The sequence below is a fragment of the Balaenoptera borealis genome, assembly GCF_965194805.1.
Source record: "Balaenoptera borealis genome assembly, chromosome: 15".
Lineage (NCBI taxonomy): Eukaryota > Metazoa > Chordata > Mammalia > Artiodactyla > Balaenopteridae > Balaenoptera > Balaenoptera borealis.
In genome coordinates this window covers 730124-748753 of record NC_138871.1, presented here as the reverse complement: position 1 = coordinate 748753, position 18630 = coordinate 730124, and the positions used below count along the sequence as shown (strand labels likewise).

General features: G+C 52.4%; 1 protein-coding gene across 7 annotated transcripts in view; it reads left to right on the top strand.

Moving 5' to 3' along the window:
- LIMS1 (LIM zinc finger domain containing 1) overlaps window positions 1-18630 on the top strand; it is a 105323-nt gene that overhangs the window by 57052 nt on the left and 29641 nt on the right. Inside the window, exon 1 of one of the 7 annotated variants that reach the window (XM_082357350.1) lies at window positions 3142-3496. The exons of 4 other annotated variants lie outside the window; for them this stretch is intronic. In XM_082357350.1, the coding sequence (XP_082213476.1) occupies window positions 3390-3496 (107 nt within the window). In that variant the 5' untranslated portion in view covers window positions 3142-3389. Of the gene's footprint in view, window positions 1-3141; window positions 3497-18630 lie in introns of those variants that run through there. 2 more of the 7 variants (XM_082357351.1, XM_082357347.1) reach the window with 2 other exon arrangements.

The window sequence follows — 18630 nt, the reverse complement described above, 5'->3', positions numbered from 1 at the left end:
CTTGTAAGACGCAGCGATGCAGTAGCTACACGGCTGCCCTGGGAGGGCTGTTATCTGGGGGGAATGGGGGGATGGAGACCCTGGTGATAGTGAGTGAAGGGTCTCCAAAGCCCTCCTGTGAGAGGGACCCCTGCGCTGAGTCCAGAGGCAGGACTCGGGGCCAGGATGCCCCATCTGTCCTGGGACCACGCTCAGCACGGGGAGGAGCCGTCGGGTCACCGCAGGGTCTTCCAGGACCCGCGAGTGACCGGTTTACATTTGGAAAGAACTCCTGGAAATTTGGAGGATAGAGTAGAGGAGGGTGAGGCCAGAGGCAGAGAGATGACTGGGAGGTGGAGAGAGATGGGGGGGGGGACAATAGGGGCTCTTCTGAACCAGGGTCTGGCCTGTGGTTGAGGTCAGGGTCCCGCCCTGGGGCAGGGGCGTCTGTGCAGGTTGGAAGGTGAGTCCGCCTGCCAGTGCCCTGAGATGGGGGCGTGTTGTGCTCGCATGCATTTCTGAGACTCACTGACCTTCCTCGGATTCCCAGAAGGTCCGTGACCGCCTCCCCCTTCCACTTTGAAAGGTGGAGGATGGGGTCAGAGGTCAGCCTGCAGAGCGAGGCCCGGTGTGATGTTCCCAGGGCCTTCCTGTTTAGTCATTTCAACCAAGAGCACAAACCTATTGCAGAAGAAAGTACCCGCTGAGCTGATGTCGCATTTCACTGGGAGTCGGAGCTCAGGTCCCAGGAGAGCCCGTCGGTCGGGGGGAGCAGTGGGCAGGTTCACAGAGCCGCCACCCCGCGGTGGGAGCGGGCCGGGGTGCCCCCTCGACACGTTCTGTGAACCTTTGTTCGTTGACAGCCGCTGGGCTCTAAGGGTGGCAGCACTGCCCTTCAGAGACCGTTTACGCCGCGAAATGGACATCCCTGTATGGACACCCACGTGGGCCTCCCTCAAATGCTAAGACAGTCGTTTGAAATTCAGAACTCACTTAAAATAGGCCTGATCTACAATCCAGGCTCAACTGATAACTTTCTACGGGAGGGCGTGAAAGGAGGGAACCACGGGGACGGGGATGGGGACGTGGGGCCTCTCCTGGCGTCACGTCACCTGCCGCGTCCCAGGGCTGTGCCCTCTCTCCCTCTCTCCCCCCACGTAGATGCACAGAAACCTTTGTTCGGGGGTGTCATCTGGCTGCAGCCTGAGCCATTGTGTGGTAGGGGGTTGTTCCCTCCCAGAAATGGGGGCCCCTCCCTGGCTGCACGTGGCGGGGAGGGACGGGTACCACTGTCTCCCACGGTCTGTGCTGTCAGTGAAATGGCAGTGGTTAAAGACCTTTGCCCAAAGCCCCAGGATTTAATTTTCTGCAGTTGTGACGAGCACGGATCTACTGAAGCTTGTGTGCGTCAGCACAGCCATGTGAAAAGTCCGCAGGCGAGAGTTGTTTCCGTTTGTTTTACATAACTTTTCTTCCCCCTGTTCACATCCTTTCCACTTTAGACTCGTCAGATACAGGGTTCGTCCTACACGGTAGTGTTTCCTGTCTTGTCAACTTTGCTAGTTTCTGAGCCTTTTCCCTTGTCAGCGGGCTGCATTACTCTTTTGCAAGTTCTCTTTAAAAATCAAGCTCTCTTATGTACATTTTCCTATAGAAACAAGTCCTTTTCAACGTTGAGGCTTCTGTGTTTGCAGTGGCTACAATTAGTTTGTATTTTATTCCTCAGGCATCTATTCTGTTTTGATGCCTACAGTTAAAAAAAAAAAAAAAAAAAAAAGATTGCTGCTTGTTTCTCTGCGTTTTTCACCTGTCATGACAAAAATGTAAGAATTAGGCGCTTTAAGGAATCCTAATTTTATGTTTCTATTACTGCATGCTTCAAACTTTTCTGTGTTTTATGTCTCAGTAGGATCCTAGAGCTTTGTACAAAAGGTATATGTAAACCTTCTAAGTTTTTCCTATTTATTTTTGAATGTGCAGAGCATTACAAGTCCAGCAGGTATAGAGCAGTGGTTATAGAGAAGCTGTCTTATGCTGCTCTGCCGTCCCCCAGGCACCCGATGATACCAGTTTTCTGTGTATCCTTCCAGAGAGAGGAAGAGATACATTTGGCCCTAGATTTTTTTTGGTAATGTTTTGTCACTAATTACATCGTGTGGTAACAAAATTACTAACTTTCCCCCTGCATTTTCTTTAAAAACGTATGTTACACTTTGATAGTGACTGTAAAAAGTTGTGTTTCCACTGGGGCGGGCGTGGGCGGGTGGGGACCGGGGCTGCAGCCCTAAAGGAGCCGGGGCCGCAGCCCCGAGTGAAGAGGTGAGATGCAGAGCCCCCTTCCTTGGGGTCCTGAATATTTGAATTTATAATACCGATCCTTCTAGAGAGGGGAATGTATTAACTCTTCAACGCTTGCTGTGAAAAGAACTTTCAGACCCATTTCTCTGCGCTCTCGTCCTGGAGGGGATTCTGGGAGAAAGATGCTGACACGCAGAGAAACTGCCGGCACCGCAAAGCCAAGCTGTTGGCTGAGAGCAGGCCCGCGCTCGCGCCGGCGGGGACTGGTCCTCAGAGGGGCTGAGTCAGACCCGCCTGCTGCCGCGCGGGCGTCCCGCGGGGGCCGGGGACAAGGACGCGCCCCTATGATCTGTCCCCCACGCTGCAGACACCCACCCACACCCCACACCCCAGGAACCAGACCCTGCCTCCTGACGTGGTGGCCGCTGGGGTCAAACACGCGGGGACAGCCGTAGGCGGACAGCGTGCGCATCTCCCGCGAGGGGACCCGTCCCAGTGGGCGGCTTCGGGTGTAGAGAATCGCGGGGCGGGGGATGGCAGAAGAAACCACCTCCCTTTCAGTTATGAATTTTTGAGTAACACTTAATGGGGGAGAAAAAAGACACTTCCTTCCTTTCCGAAGAGGATTTAGAGCACCGTGGAGAGAGCCGGCCTGCTGCCTTTCAGAACTGTGCTTTTCCGTTGGAAGGAAAACGTCCCAACGAGCTCATGATGACCAGGCACTTCTTGAAACCGACGGCTGCGTGTGAAGTGTCGGTGGATTTCCTGGCACAGAGCACAGGGCAGGACCCTTCTTGAGTCACGACCTCTCTGGAGCGTTTTAGCCCACTTTTGATGCGGAACGATGCCGGAAGGGTCCACGCAGGGGCCGGCGCGATTGCTCAGGGCGGCCGGGCTCTGCCCGGCGGCAGCACGTGAGCACCAGGCCCTCCCAGGTGCCGGCGCGGAGGTGCGGCCGCCCGCGGGAGGGTGTGTACCCGGCAAGCAGGAAGCGCGGCCAACGCCGCCGCCGCCCCAGGCCGCTCCCCGGGCCAGGTGTGCGCGGGGCGGTCCCCAGCCCTGGCGGCCGCCCGCCCTCCGGTGCCGGGCTCCGAGGGTCGCGGTGCGTGAGCATGACGGCTCTACAGCTCAAAGAGCTCTCGCAGTCGGGGCTGTACCGCCGGCGGAGGGACCGGCCGGACAGCCTGCGGCTCCCGGGGCCGCAGGAGCAGGCGCTCAGGTGAGTGGAGCCCGGGGGGGGGGGGGGAGACCCGGCAGCCTGAGCCCCGGCCCGGCCAGGGGGTGCGCGGCGAGGGGCGACGGGCTGAGCCCCTGGCGTCGTCTCCCCAGCCCCGCGGCCTCGCTACACCCCCAGGGCCGAGGCTCGCAGAGGGAGGGTTAGACCTGCCCGCCGCTGGCGGAAGGCACATCGCTTGGGCTTCTCAGGGCGCGTTTCAGAGGGATTTTTCTCTGCGTCTGACGGTGAGGGTCGCGGGTGGTGTCTTGGGTGGGCGGCAGGGTGTTCTTCGGTATTGACATGGATTTCACAAAGGAAGGCAGGGCAACTTTTGAACGTAACCTGGGAGGGAGGGAGACCTTTCTAACTGAAAAGGTTAGGGGTTGTCTGTTTCCATCGTTAATTGGCCTAAAACAACACGGTGTTAGTTTTTCTTACCACTGTTGAATTTTTTTTAGGTTACAGGTTCTGAGCAGCCCCTGCACGTTGAGCTGTTGCTTAAACTGCTGTGTTTGCCGCGAAGGGTGGGGACCCTGAGCTGACAGCAGGCTGCAGGGACCCTCCTCCCGGCTCTCGCGTGCTGGGTGGCACCTCAGTGCCTTTGTGGACACTTGATCCACGCGTTTGAATGTTCCACTCAGGTGGTGAGAGAAATAGATACGTTTTATATATAGAGAGAGTATATAATAGTTATATTCTCTCTATATATATATTTCTCCTATAAATTCGCTTTTAGTGTTTATTTTAAATTCTTTATTTAAACTTAACAGGAAAAAATTGACAAGGAAGCTCTTTAAACTTATATTAAATTTGTCTACAAATTTACTACAGGAACTGTACTTTGGGAGGGAGATGTTTATTTGAAAATTTTTGACTCTGGCTGGTACTGGTACTTACACTCTTAGAATTTATTCCCTGCCACATCGGGTGTCTCTTAGCTACAATTAGTGTATTAACTTTGAGTTGACTGGATTAAACAGAATTTTAAAGCTTCAGAGTTTGACTTGTAAATTTTAAGTATGAGGTTAGTGAGAATACTGAGCCCCCTCTTGCTTGACCAGATGGGCACGGGTGGACGTGACCCCTGAAATTGCCTCCAATCTGCTCTTGATCCAAGAGTGAAAACTTACCAAAAGTAGTTTTAATTTCAGATTCGGGGTCCTAAGGAATTCACTTTAAAAGAAATAAGATATGTAAAATGACATTCAAGACCAGCCAACTTTCACTTATTTTCAGACAGTGGCAGAAGTACCCATGAATGAGATTACCTGTTATGTCCGAGGGGGTGGTTATCTATATAGTCATAATAGCCTTTGAAACAACTAGGTTGTTTTGTTTTGTCTCGAGTTTAAATTACAGAAGGAAGACTCATTCTTAAGGTGTATTGCTTGTTGCCTTGGGTTGAGGAGCCATTTTCCCACTTTTTCTGCTGTATTGTCCCCTGGTGATTAGAAGGGGCTTAGGCTTCTGCCATGTCTCTGTCCCCGGGTTCAGAGAAGTGACCATTTACTTATTTTAGGACTTCGAGCTCAGCCAGGAAAATAGCCGTTTATCGATTTAGAGAGTCAGGGTTTTTGCCTACTTTTATAGGAAGCCTGTTTTTAGTATGAAATCGGGTTCCTCAGGTAATAGAAGCTGGAGGGGTGACTTTGAGGTTAGACACGCCCAGTTCAGGCCGCTGGGTCAGACAGATAACCTTGATGGACTCAGGTGGCTCCTCTTTAAAAGGAGGATAAAAATCACTGCTGCTATTGAGTGTCGTTTATTATCTCATCAAACCCTCGCCACCAGCTTGATGGCAGGCATTGTCATCTGGTGAAGGGCACCTCGTGCATTACTCACTCGGCTACTGTTCATCCATCTCCGACTGTGTGCCACGTCGAGGCTGGGCCACATTAGGCTCAGGGCTGCCCCAGGGACACTGGCGTCTGGGCCCTGGAGGGTCACCTGCAGGTGTTCCTCCCAGGAGCTGTCGCTGGACTGAGCACCTGTGACATTGGGCACCTCGAAGTAGCACAAACCCACTCCCACTCCGACCCCCTCACTCACACACCATTTTCTCAGCACGTTTATGGATTCTGGCAGAAAAACCATCAGAGACTAACAGGGCTGTGCTCACTGCCAGAAAACATGTTTACGTTTAAATTGAAGACTGTGCTCTGAAACAGAACACAAGTATTTAAAGAGCACATAAGAGTTAGTGAAGGACTTCCCTGGTGGCGCAGTGGTTAAGAATCCACCTGCCAATGCAGGGGACACGGGTTCAAGCCCTGGTCTGGGAAGATCCCACATGCCGCGGAGCGACTGGGCCCGTGTGCCACAACTACTGAGCCTGTGCGTCTGGAGCCAGTGAGCCACAACTGCTGAAGCCCACACGCTACAAGTACTGAAGCCCGTGCGCCTAGAGCCCGTGCTCCACAACAAGAGAAGCCACCACAATGAGAAGCCCGCACACCGCAACCAAGAGTAGCCCCCACTTGCCGCAACTAGAGAAAGCCCGCGCACAGCAACGAAGACCCAATGCAGCCAAAAAAAAAAAAATTAAAAAAGAGTTGGTGAAACTGCTTCCGGCTTCAAACTCCAAACTGTTTAGAACAGAACGCTGCCTGTATCGATTTTTATTTCAAAGTATCCAGTACAGCCTGAAACGTGCTTTCCTTGCTTTGTACAGCAGACCGTCAGCCTCCACACCTGAGGGCTGAGTCACGGCAGGCGGTTCATCTCGTTTAGACTTTGTCCCAACAGGAAAAAGTTGTGTGACGGGAGCCTCTTAGCTCTAGAACGTGTCCTTAAGTGTGGCTGGAACCTGACATGCCTGAGAGACCCCTAGACGTCACCTTCCTCCGTGGAGGTGGACCTGAGGACTCTGCGTGCAGGTAGCGTTGGTGCCACCTCCTCATTCGGGGACGGGACTTCTGACCTCCTGCTCTGGCCGTGGGTTCATTCAGTGAAGCTCTTGTCCCGCCCCGTGGGCTCGGAAGCTGTTCCTCGTACCTTCCCGGGCATGGACCCTTTTTCCTAAAGTGCCTGATGCCTGAAAATACCATCCAAGATATACCCGTGTGTGTGTGTGTGTGTGTGTGTGTGTGTGTGTATTTACTCCTTAGCTATTTATTCTCCCTCTTAAATTGTGCTGCACCCAAACAGTTTTTTTATTTTTGAGGAAACCTGAATGAAAAACACACCTGTGCGATCCACAGCCCCTCCTCCCCCCACCCCCCTGTTAAAAATTCTCAGAGTCACCTTGGCTCTGCCTCAGACACATGGGGTCTATAACTAACTGGGGACATCTCAGAATCAATTCTTTGCCAGCTGGCTCAGAAAGGAAGTTTAATGCAGGACCAGGGACTGGTGAATTATGACCCTTAGGTGGCCCACGAGCTCAGGATGGATTTTATATTTTTCAAATGGTTGAAAAAAAGGAAAAAATTATTTCATGACATAGGAAAATTACATGAAACTCAGTGTCCACAAATAAAGTTTTATTGACATACAGCAGGCATATTAGTACACATGGTCTCTGGTGGGTTCTTGCCATGGTGCCCGAGCTGAGCTGTGGCCACAAAGACGGGTCTGGCCTCCGGCTCTGCAGTCGCCCCCTGGTCTCGAGCTCAGATCAAGGACCCTTGGGTCCTCCCCTCTTGTTCCTTCAGTTGTGCCCCCCTCCTCCCCCCGCCTGCATGAAACAAAGGGGGATCAGATGAGGCGGCTGGCGTTTGGGCCCCTCTGTGAGGTCCACTGGGGAGGACTCGCTTGTGCTCTGCTTTCCTGCACTTTTCCTGGTGGAGCTGGGTTACCAGGACCAGGAAGGGGGTGCAGAGAGAAGTAACCTTTACTTTATGGCGGTTAAGGAAGGCTTTGGATCTCCTGTCCTTCTAGATCTGGGATGGCGTCATTTTCCAGCAGCAGGATGTCTTTGCTTGGTTAAGAGTAGGGAACACGGATCAGGCCCCCATGCTGACTGAGCCCTTGCTGGGGGCCAGGCGCTGTGGTGAGAACTTCCGTGGTTCTGTTCTTAACTCAGTCCCGAAAGGGGGAGAAGAACCCAGGCCATGAAGGGGCCCAGCTCCCGGCCTTGGTTCAGCGTCCTGTCGGGTGGGAACTGGGCCGTCCCGGTGCCCGGGGTGGGCTGGGGGAGCGTTTCCTTCAAACCTGTCTGCTGTTTGCCGATCATCTGGGGGACCCATCTTTTGACTGAAAAACCAGCGTCTGTATTTTAGTTTTAGAAACATAATCTATTAGAGGGATAAAACTGCAGCTTGGCCATTTTGTCTGTCCTCATTTAACGGTTCAGCAAGAGCACATTTAATCTTCCCAACAGTGAGCTCAACCGATAGCAAGTATTTCTTCTCTTTGGTCCAAGGAGGTGTCAGCTGGCCAGTGTTGGTTTTTGAAAGGTAGTAGCGCCTTCTCGTATGTGTTTAAGGGTGTAATTCTCACACACACACACACACCCGCGCGCGCACTGGAGTGCTATTCAGCCGTGAGAATGAAGGAAATCCAGCCAGTCCGGACAGCAAGGATGGGCTCTGACAGTGCCAAGTGAATGAGGCGGACAGGGAAAGACAGACAGCGTGTTCTCTGTCTTATATGCAGAATCTAAAACCAGAGTGGAAGGGGGTCCAGGGGCAGGGAGTGGAGGCCTGGGGAGGGATGTTTTAAGGCACAGACTTGCAACTAGAGGATGAACAAGCTCTGGAGGGAGGCCTGCCACACGGCACGGTGACGGCAGTCAGCAGGGCTGTGCCACGTGGCGTGACGGAGGTGTCACTGATGCTCCGGGGTGATAATAACAGCAACACTAAGCATGTCAAACCAGCAGCCGTGCACCTCAGACTCGCACGTTACGTGTCCGGTATTATCTCACTGTAAAAAATGTGTAACACACAAGTGTCCCTGTTGGAATAACAGGTTTTACAGGCACCCCTTCCTCACCCTTCTCACCGCCCCCCCTTAATTGAATCCAAGCCACAGGCCCCACCATCCACCCCGGGGCCTGGTAGCCATCCCTGCCCAGGGTCTGCTCCTCCTTGAAGGAATGAAAGCATACTGGCTTCGAGATGCCTCTTTTATTCCAGGTTAAACCCCTTTGACTCTGAGAGAGTAAGTTAAATTGATGTCCATCCCTCTGATGTCCCACACAGAGGGATGTATCTACCAAAGGAGGGACCGTGACCTTTCGGTTTTCCTTCTTCAGTGGTTTTGGGAGGCTTATTTTCTGAAGGGAAATGTTTTCCTCTCAGTCACCTAAAGTATTTCCATACAGTTGAGGGCGTATATGCTGAAATTAAAAATAGTATTAATGCTTAAAGTTAGTGTGTGTTAAAGGGACGGTTGAAGGGTTGAAGGTCCTGTTCTGTGTCTCTGTGCTGCTCAGAGACCCTTGGGAGAGAACCTCGGCCTCAGCAGAGTCAATTTGTAGATTTGCTGTCACTCACATAAAGTTTTCTAAATGATTTACTATGACAATTAAATGCCAAGATTTTAATCATTATAAATTGCTTTTCTGTAGGTTAAAAGAAAAACAAAACTTGATGTATCAGTTATAAATCACTTATAAAAACAAAAAAAATTACAATTGGCTAAAACGTGTGCTTTATAGTACTTTGGAGAGATGCTATTAAAATGAAACAGTGCTATTTATTTTATATGTATTTATATATCTTGGAAACACAGCCACTTAATTGTGTATCTGTGCAACCCAGTGGCCATTCTGTGATTAAAACAGACTTTAGACAAATATTCTCTTACATAAAATCTACTTTTAGAAACAATCATTAAATAAGTTAATTAATATGAATTATGAAATTAATATTATGAATTATGAATTAATATGAAACAGTGGTTGCATTAGCTTCTTAGAGCTGTGGTAACAAGTACCACACCCTGGGAGGCTTCAGACGGCAGAGATGTTTGGTCTCTCAGTTCTGGAGACTCGGGGTCAGAAATCAGCGTGGCAGCTCTCCTCGTGCCTCTGATGTCAGCTGCAGGGCTGTGTGTCCAGCGTGTGGGGCATCACCCTACCCTGGCCTGTCTCACGTGGCTCTGTCTCCATGTGGCGTCCTCCTCTGTATGTGTGTCTCCTCTTGTAAGGGCACCAGTCACATGGGAGTTGGGCCCACCTGCTCCAGTGTGACCTCAGCTTGTGCCTTAATTACAGCTGCAGAGACTCCACTTCCAATAAGGTCATGTTCACAGGTACCAGGGTCAGGACTTCAACATGTCTTTTGCAGTAGGAGCCCTAACAGTGGTGTCTGCGTGATACACTGCAGCTTTCTTACTTAAAAAAAAATTTTTTTTTAATTTATTTATTTTATTTTTTGGCTGCATTGGGTCTTTGTTGCTGCGCGCAGGCTTTCTCTAGTTGCGGTGAGCGGGGGCTATTCTTCGTTGTGGTGCACGGGCTTCTCATTGCGGTGGCTTCTCTTGTTGCGGAGCACGGGCTCTAGGCGTGTGGGCTTCAGTAGTTGCAGCACGCGGGCTCAGTAGTTGTGGCACATGGGCTCAGTAGTTGTGGCTCACGGGCTCTAGAGTGCAGGCTCAGTAGTTGTGGCACACGGGTTTAGTTGCTCCGCGGCATGTGGGATCTTCCCGGACCAGGGCTCAAACCCGTGTCCCCTGCATTGGCAGGCGGATTCTTAACCACTGCGCCACCAGGCAAGTCCCTCAACACGTCTTTTTAGGGGACAGAATCCCACCCACAGCAGTGGTTTTTTCGAAGGTTAAAGATCATTCCAGTGTGCAGTTTTTTAGAAACAGCTTTATTGAGGTGAAACGAATGGGCCTCAGTAGACGCACAGTTTAATGTGCAGCTTGGTCAGTGTTGACACGTACACAGAGTCAAGGTCACGCGCGTCCTCCTTGTCCTCAAGTCCCTGCCTGCATTTGTAGCCCTCCCACATCCCTAGGCAGCTGGTCACTCTGGATGCTCTTGCATTTTCTGGAGTTGTGTATAAATAGAACCATTCGGTCACGTACCCTTTGTTTTCTTTAGGCTCCTTTAACTCAGCATCGTTATTTTAAGACTCGTCCGTGGTGCAGGAGTCAGTATCATTCATTTTACTGCTGAGTCACCTTCCGCTTATGGATTTAGTGCGTTTGTTGGTTGCCGTTGAGTGGTGCCCAGCTCTTGGCCGTTTCAGATGAAGCTACGTGAACATTCGCATACAAGTCCTGTGCTTTCATTTCTCTTGGGTGGAATGGTGGGGTTGTTTGGTGGGCACACACTTAATATCTGGAGAAACGGCTAAACGGTTTTCCAAAGAGGCTGTACCATTTCGTGTTCCCACCGGCAGCGTTTGAGGGTCCATTTTCTCCACATCCTTAGCCACACTTGGCACGGTTGATGTTTTCCAGTTTTGGCCTTTCGGGGGAGTGTCCTGCTATCTCCTTGTGGTTTTATTTGCATTTCCCTCATGACTCACGAAGCTGAGTATCATTTCTTGTGCTTATTTGCAATTCCTGTATCTTCTTTGGCAAATTTACCATTCAGGTTTTTGCCCAACTTTTACTGGGTTATTTCTTATAGTATTTAGTTGAAACAGTGCTTCGTATATTCTAGATACAAGCCCTTTGTCAGCTACATATTTTGCAAATGTCTCCTCCCAGTCTTCGGTTTGTCTTCTCATTTTTATAAATGTCTGTTGACAAGCAAAAGTTTTTTTATTTTGATAGTTTATTGATCTTTTTCTTATATAAAGTGTGTGCTTTCTGTGTCCTATTTAGGAAATCTTTCCCAAACCCACAGTGAATAAGATTATTAATAAATATGTTCCATATAAATGTAAGATCATTAATTCTTTCTTTACACCAGCTTGGCCTCTCTCGCCCTTTACCGCTTTTCTGGCTGTGCTGAGTCCTCACAGGGCTGCTGTGCAGTTCACAAGAAAGGAAAAGGGCCCTGGAGACCCGTGGCTGGTAGTTCGGGAGTTGAGCCGGGGCTGTTCCTTCCCCGTGTGTCTTACGCTCTTAACTACACACTGAAGCCTCACTTAGGTTTTAGGGTAAGGTTTCTTACCTGGAAGGTCTGAACACGCTTGATCATATCTTAAAAGTTAAAAATTTACCAAGGGTGACCTCCTGTGATGCCCGTTGAAACAAAAATGGAATTTTTCTGCCTCGCAGATAATTCATACATGTTTGCCAGAGAAACTATCTGGGTTAAGAAAGCTAAAACTATTATATTTTTGTGTCATAATGAATATATTACTTAAAATTAAGCATTATAAGAATGTCCAGCCTTTTACCTAAAACATTTGTCCTCCTGCCCTGGCATCAGGATGTGGGGGAACGGACAGCGTAGGAATTGACCAGGCATCGGGGCACAGAGGATGTTTGCTTATGTCTGAGCGTGTCTGCTGCCAACTTTAGTTCTCAGTTCTAACAGACAGACAAAACTGGGACAAAACAGAAATTCTGCAGTGGTTTGGAAAATTTTGTTTCTTTCTTTTTTTGCCGCACCTTGCAGCATGTGGGATCTTAGTTTAGTTCCCCAACCGAGGATGGAACCCGAGCCCTCGGCAGTGAAAGCGCAGAGTGCTAACCACTGGACCTCCAGGAGTGATTAGGGCTCCGCGCTTTCACTGCCGAGGGCCCGGGTTCCATCCCTGGTCGGGGAACTAAAAAAAAAGAAAAGAAAAAAAAATAAGCCTTTCTGGAAAATTTCAATAACATTTCCAGGTGCAAGGAAATACATTCTTTGTTTCATGGTAAAAGCTAATGTCAGTCATCTTGGCAGTAATGGAGATAAACTGATGTTATGGGTATTTTAAACAACGAGGTTCTATAAAAGTATAGCCAATTTAAAAGATCAAAAATTTTCCTGGATATGGAATCATTCTTTGTGTGGCAGTCAACAAATGCCTTTAAAAATGGATTCAACCGGAAATATCAGCTATTCAACACAAATGGCAGTTTTGGCTCTCCTTGATTTAATGTCGTGCTTTATTTAAAGGATATATTGTCAGGTTATGGGTTTTCTGCATTAGGCGTTTGTGGTTCAGTCTGCATTTGCTAAGGTCCTGCCACGTGCCAGGGATGTGAGGCTGGTTGAAACACTCATTATCTGCTAACATAGAAGTTCTTGTGTGTGGACAACAGACAACAGCGAGATACTTAAAGACCCTGCATCGCTGGAGGGAGGCCCATAGCACTGCAGGAGCAAGTGCGTTAATCCTCTATTGTGAGAAACAGATTACCCAGCACTTAGCGGCAGTGGGAGTTGGCAGACTTGCTGTAAAGGGCCAGATAATAAATGTTTCAGGCTTTTGTAGGCCTTCTGTCAGTGTCACAACTGCTAGGCCTGCGGTTGTAGTGTGAACACGGGCCGTGGAACGTATGAGTGAATGTGTTGCTAAACTTAATAAAAGCAGCCGGGGAGCCAGATCTGACCTGTGGGCACGGATTTGCTGACGGCAGGCCTGTAATCACCATCGTTGGTTATCTCCCGGTTGCTGTGGGTCAGGAATCCGGGTTCAGCTCAGGCCAGCGCCTCTGGCTGAGGGTCTCTGAGTCAGGGCTGCCTCTTCTCGAGGCTGGAATGGGCTGGAGTGGCCCCAGAGCGTTTTGTAGCCTAATTCCAGAAATGAGTGCCGACCACCTCTACTGAATTGTCTTCATCAGGAGCCCTTCAGCGAGTCCAGCCCACACCGGGGAGGGAGCCGTTACACACAGGTGCGAATACTGTCAAAGACGAAATACTCCTGACGCCTGGTAGAGAACAGGAAGGACCACCAGGATGGATGTAGGGACCCCTGCAGTGGGGCAGAGAGACGGGGCTCAACTCCGAATCCACCAAGGAAAACGGGGGATTCACAGCGAAGGAGCAGGCCGGGGGTCAGCGGTTGGAAAGTTACTGAGAGGGAACAGCCGGGTGGAGGGAATCTGGCTAAACCGACCTCCCAGGATTCCTGCTGAAGACAGGCCAGGACATCAGACGTCGCCTGGGGGTGGGGTGGAGGCCGAGGAACCGGTCAGGTGCAGAGGGCCATCTGATCTGCAGGTAGGGGATTCTGGCCAGGCTGACAGAGCAGGATTCCTGCGAAACTGGACACAGGAGTCAGGGCCTCGTCAGAAAGCTCTGCAGGGAGTCTTTGGGGGCGCCTGGAGGTGGCCGCCCCAGGGCTGCCGCAGGGGGTCCCGGAGGAGAGGCAGTGGGTGCAGTGCAGGGAGATGAGACCCACGTGCCCACCGGCTGTGCTGTCAAGTCAGCCTGGGCTCGTCTTGGTCCGGAGTCTGTGGCTCTGCCTTTGTCGTCGTCACGGTGCCTCGGCCTCCCGGGCGCATCATTTCCTTCCGTCCTGCTCCTCTCGTCCCCGACTTCTAGCTCCATTTATTACTTCACAGCCGGGCGTAGGTAAACACTTGCTGAATGAAAGCAAAGGAGACCCAGGAAAGAAGCGGACGTCTGCAGACAGGACGCCGCAAAGTCGCGGCTGTTCTCCCACGTCCGTGGTTGACCCCTCCTTCGTCCGGTTGGTGCGGGGGTGCTGGGGCTCGCGGCCGCCCCACCCGCATGCCCTCATGCGCCCAGGAGCCCCTGTCACCATCCCCGCCAGGCGGGCGGGCGTCCCGGCTCTGCTGAAGTGCGAGCCGTCTGAGGGCACAGAGGTGCGGGGACCAGGTTTTCCATCACGGTGGCTTCTTGCTAATAGACACTCAGTACAGGGTCGCTGAGTTGCAGGAATAAATGAAGGTCCTGGTACCTTGCTGTCGGCTTCGTGGTTCCTCGTGTCCCCCTGACAGCAGCACGGCCCTGCGGGGCCCATCACACGTCCTGATGCAGGGCCACCCCGTCGAGTGGCTTCCCCGCTGTGACAGCAGCCTCGATCCGCGAGGCCGTCCAGACCTCTGGCCCCAACACCCTCTGCCCTGGCCAGTCTGCCAGCCTCCTCGGGCCATTTAGTGCCCTACACACCTCATGGCCACCTTCCCGGGCCAGTTATTCCCTGGACCGATTCCCGATTCACGTGACTCCTAGACTCTGATTGCTGGGCGAACAAGTGATATAAGACAGATTTCTGTCCTTACAGCCTCGCCTTCTTCCTGGTTACCGCTGGGCAGTCTTCTGCTATTGATTTTTCTATCACCCTCGTTATTGTAACTATTTGAAACCTCCCCCATCATTGGTTTTCTTCACCTCACCTGCTTTCCTGAAACCACCGAAGCTCAATGGTGTAAGATTTCTCTCTCTGTCCCCCTCGTATTTGTGCAGACGAACTTCACGTGGGGACACATTCAGGTTTGCAGGGATGTTATGCAGCCGGTGCGCGGTTCCTCCCTTGCGTCGGTGTAACTGCTTCCCGCATCCCTGGGGGTCACCCCCTGCCCCCCGCCCCCGTGGGTCTTGCCCGGCCCCTCAAGGGCCCTCCTCCCCAAGCCTCTTTGACCTTTCCCCCTGCCCTCGGTGATAGACGGTCCCAGAAACGCTGTGACTTTGGTCTCTTCACGCCGAGCCCTCGCAGCCCAGAGTTTGACCCCCCGTCACTGGCCCACGTCACCTCATCAGTCTTGGTTCTGGTGGGGGGCAGTGACAGTAGCAGGCTCTGGCTGGCTGAGGCAGGAAAGAATTTTATTGGAAAGAGTTCAGGTTGCTCACAGAATTGACAGAAATGGGCAGATGGAAGAGCTGGGCTCAGGGGTGGGGGGCGGGAGGCTGGGAGACCCCCCGGCAGGCACCCTGGCCGAGGTCCCGGAGCTGGACCGAAGCGTCCTGGCTGGAGCTCGGTGCTGCCGCCTAAGCTGCTTCTGTCCTTAAAGACGCCTCGTCGGCGGTGAGGTGCTGGAGCCAGGGTCTTGGGCCTGCGGGACCAGGAGGGAGCCCCAGGGGCTCAGGGTCCATGGTTCTGGACAGTCTGCTCCTGGACGGGCGGGGTCCGACCTCAGGGCGCAAGATGAAGGGAAGGGTGGTCAGGCTGCAGCAAAGCCTCTGGCCTCCTCCTCAGCTGTGAGGACGTCCAGGGAACGCGGGCGGTCCAGAGAAACCGAGTCAGGCTGAGGAGGAGCTTCCAGAGCTGTGCATGGGCCCAGGTGCATGAGCCCAGGTAGGTGCATGAGCCCAGGTAGGTGCGTGAGCCCGGATGCAGCCTCGGGGCTCAGGACCGGTGCTCAGGCATCCAAGTCCATGGGGAACGTCAGACGGGGGAGGGAAGGTAGCCTGGCTCGTGCAGGACTCCGTGAGTAAGCAGTTCACCTCGGCACCATCTACGCCTGCACAGCGAGCGTACAGACTGCCTTCTGGATGAGGAAACGCGGACGTCGCCCCCTGAGCCTTCCTGCCGTTGTCTTCCGGCCTGTGACCAGGTGGTGACCGCCCAGGTGATGCCCCGTCCCCGCCCCACTCCGTGCTGAAGCTGCTCAGCCATCCGTCTGACTCAGTGCTTTTACCATGACGGCAACGTAAGGTGTGGATTTTGTCCTTGAGAGCTGTTCTTGTTTTTCTGTCCTGTCGCTTTTGCCAGCGTCTTACCCTTAGTAATTGATTTGGTGGGTTTTGTTTTTTTTTTTAAAGTTCACCCCAGAAATTTTTATTTTAATTAATTAATTTATTTATTTATTTTTGGCTGTGTTGGGTCTCCGTTTCTGTGTGAGGGCTTTCTCTAGTTGCGGCAAGCGGGGTACACTCTTCATCGCGGTGCGTGGGCCTCTCACTGTCGCGGCCTCTCTTGTTGCGGAGCACAGGCTCCAGATGTGCAGGCTCAGTAGTTGTGGCTCACGGGCCCAGCTGCTCCCCGGCATGTGGGATCTTCCCAGACCAGGGCTCGAACCCGTGTCCCCTGCATTGGCAGGCAGATTCTCAACCACTGCGCCACCAGGGAAGCCCCGATTTGGTGGGTTTTTAAAATTTATCCTTTGAATACAGAATTCTCTTCTGAATCTGAAAGGAGAAAACGGTCCCGTGAAATAATCCTGGTCATTTGTCTCCGTGGTTTAGAGCATTCCCATCCGTGGAGCGCTCTTGATAGAACTAAGTCCACGTGTGGTGCAGCCTCGCAGACTCATCGCTGGAGGGCCAGCCGCTCTTACTCTTACTCCGTCCACGTGGTTCTCTTCGTTTGTTTGCACTATTCTCAGCATCCGTCTTTTGGTGGTCTTTTCTTAGTAGACTTAGTAGACTGAGCTCTTTGAAAACTCGATTATTTTGTTCTTTCTCTTTTCCCAGCTTAGTCATGTGACCTGGGCCAGGCTAGTTCTGATGGCAAATTTGCTTTCCTTTATGCCATGACGAGAGATTGTTCTGGTTTGTGCTTTGCCGTGCTTGGTGTGGACCCAGGATGGGGCAGGTGCACGTGGCCTCCTGCATGGAAACCCTCCCACCCCCCATCAGCTCCATTTACGAGAGAACTGGAGCCCCGCAGTCAGGAAGGCTTAAAGTTGCTTTTATATCATGTAAGTAATTAAATGTGAAAGACGCAGCACAGGCGCTGCCCTGAGCTCTGGAGCTTCCCCTGCACAGACCTTTCCTTCCACACCTTCCTGGGAGGTTTGTGGCTGAGGCGGGAGGGAGGGGGGCAGGACAGACACGGCGCGGGATGGGAGAGGACGGCACGGGAGGGGCAGAGGGACCGCTCCTCGGGGCGCGAGTGGGAGCTGACCTGGACTCCCAGCGATTTCATCACGTGACCCGCCACCCTGCCCAGTTTCACGTGTAGGTGTGGATGTTTCCAGCTGCTGAGTGAGCCCCGTGCCTGTTACTGGATCCGGGCCCTGGGGTCTGAGCATGGCCTTGTGCCTCGATCTGGGTCCAATCAGGAGGGGAAACCCACACAGAGATTAGAAGGAGGAAGGTTCGCTGCAACGATGAAGTTCCTAACTCTAACGGGCTTGGGAAGAGGGGCTGCAGCAGCGATCCCACTGGGCGCAGGGCTGGGGGCCCAGGGCCGGGAAGGAGGGGCAGGATCTGAGCCCGCAGAGGGAGCCGGGAGCCGGCTGGTGGGATGTCCGCCTGGCCCAGCGCCCGGACCGGGTCGGAGCAGAGACCCGAGTGATGCTGTTGAGCCAGCGGGCCTGCCTGAGGTCGGGTCGGGTCGGGCGTGACCACCGCTCCTCCAGACACGCAGACCCCCTCCCCCTGAGAAAAGCCAGGGGACTGGCCGAGAGCTTTCTCCCTCAGCCTGCGGAACGGCCTTCAGAAACCCAGATCACCCGGTGCGGGGAGGGGTGCCGGGTGGACCAGAAGAGGGGGAAACGCGGGACACACGTGGGCCCACGGAGAGACGCCGGCCGGTGCCGGACACCACTGTTCGGGCCCCCCGACGGTCCCGTGGGGGCATCTAAGGCTTGGCAGCTGAAACATCTAAGGCTCCGGCCTTGCTGTGCACACCTCGTGAAATTTGAAGTGAATGAAAGAAAAGAAAGCTTTTTAAAGTTATCAAAAAAAACACGGATTTTGCAGTTCCCCCACTTTATCTTGTCCGATATTTTTCAAATGTTGCTTAATGTGCTAAAACATACATGAAAACATGTTCTTTATTTAAAAGAAAAGCAGTGAGACATGTAGATTAAAATTTGAAAGGGTTGTTTTCACTTGAATGAAATGTTTCTTTCTGTCCTTTGTCCTGAAATTCTCAGGGTTTTTTTTCCTTGAGGAGGGCCGACCTCACAATTAGCTCCATCACGGTCACAAGATAACTGGGCTGGCTTCCTCCCCCGAAGGCCTGCTGAAGGTCAGCTTTCAGGGAGCCGTCCCGGCTGAGTCAGAACTAAAATAAGGACCTAACGGAGAGCCAGAAAGCAAGTGGCGCCGGTGGCCCCCATGGCCGTGGAAGGGCCCGTGGACACACTGCAGGGATTTCCTTGTAAACCGGACTTTCTCTGAAGTCCACACTCTTGCTAAAAATGCTGCCCTTTTGTATTTGAAATACGAGACCCTCTCAAGTTTGTCTGTTTTGGTCAGGACACAATAGATCCCGTAAAAAGGATGTTTCAGGGTGAGACGGTGTGTTTGTGGATCACAGTATGAGTGCCAGGGAGAAGTGACCCGAGAGTGGAGGGCTGCTCCAGGGGCGTTTTCCCACGGAGACGGCTAAACACGCAGAGAAAACGGCCCAGCCTGTAGGAGGAATTCTGAGCATGTTCTTCAAGCTGACCGAACCCTGCTTGTTTGAGTGACCGTGGGGACCCAGTGGGAGGGAACCTGG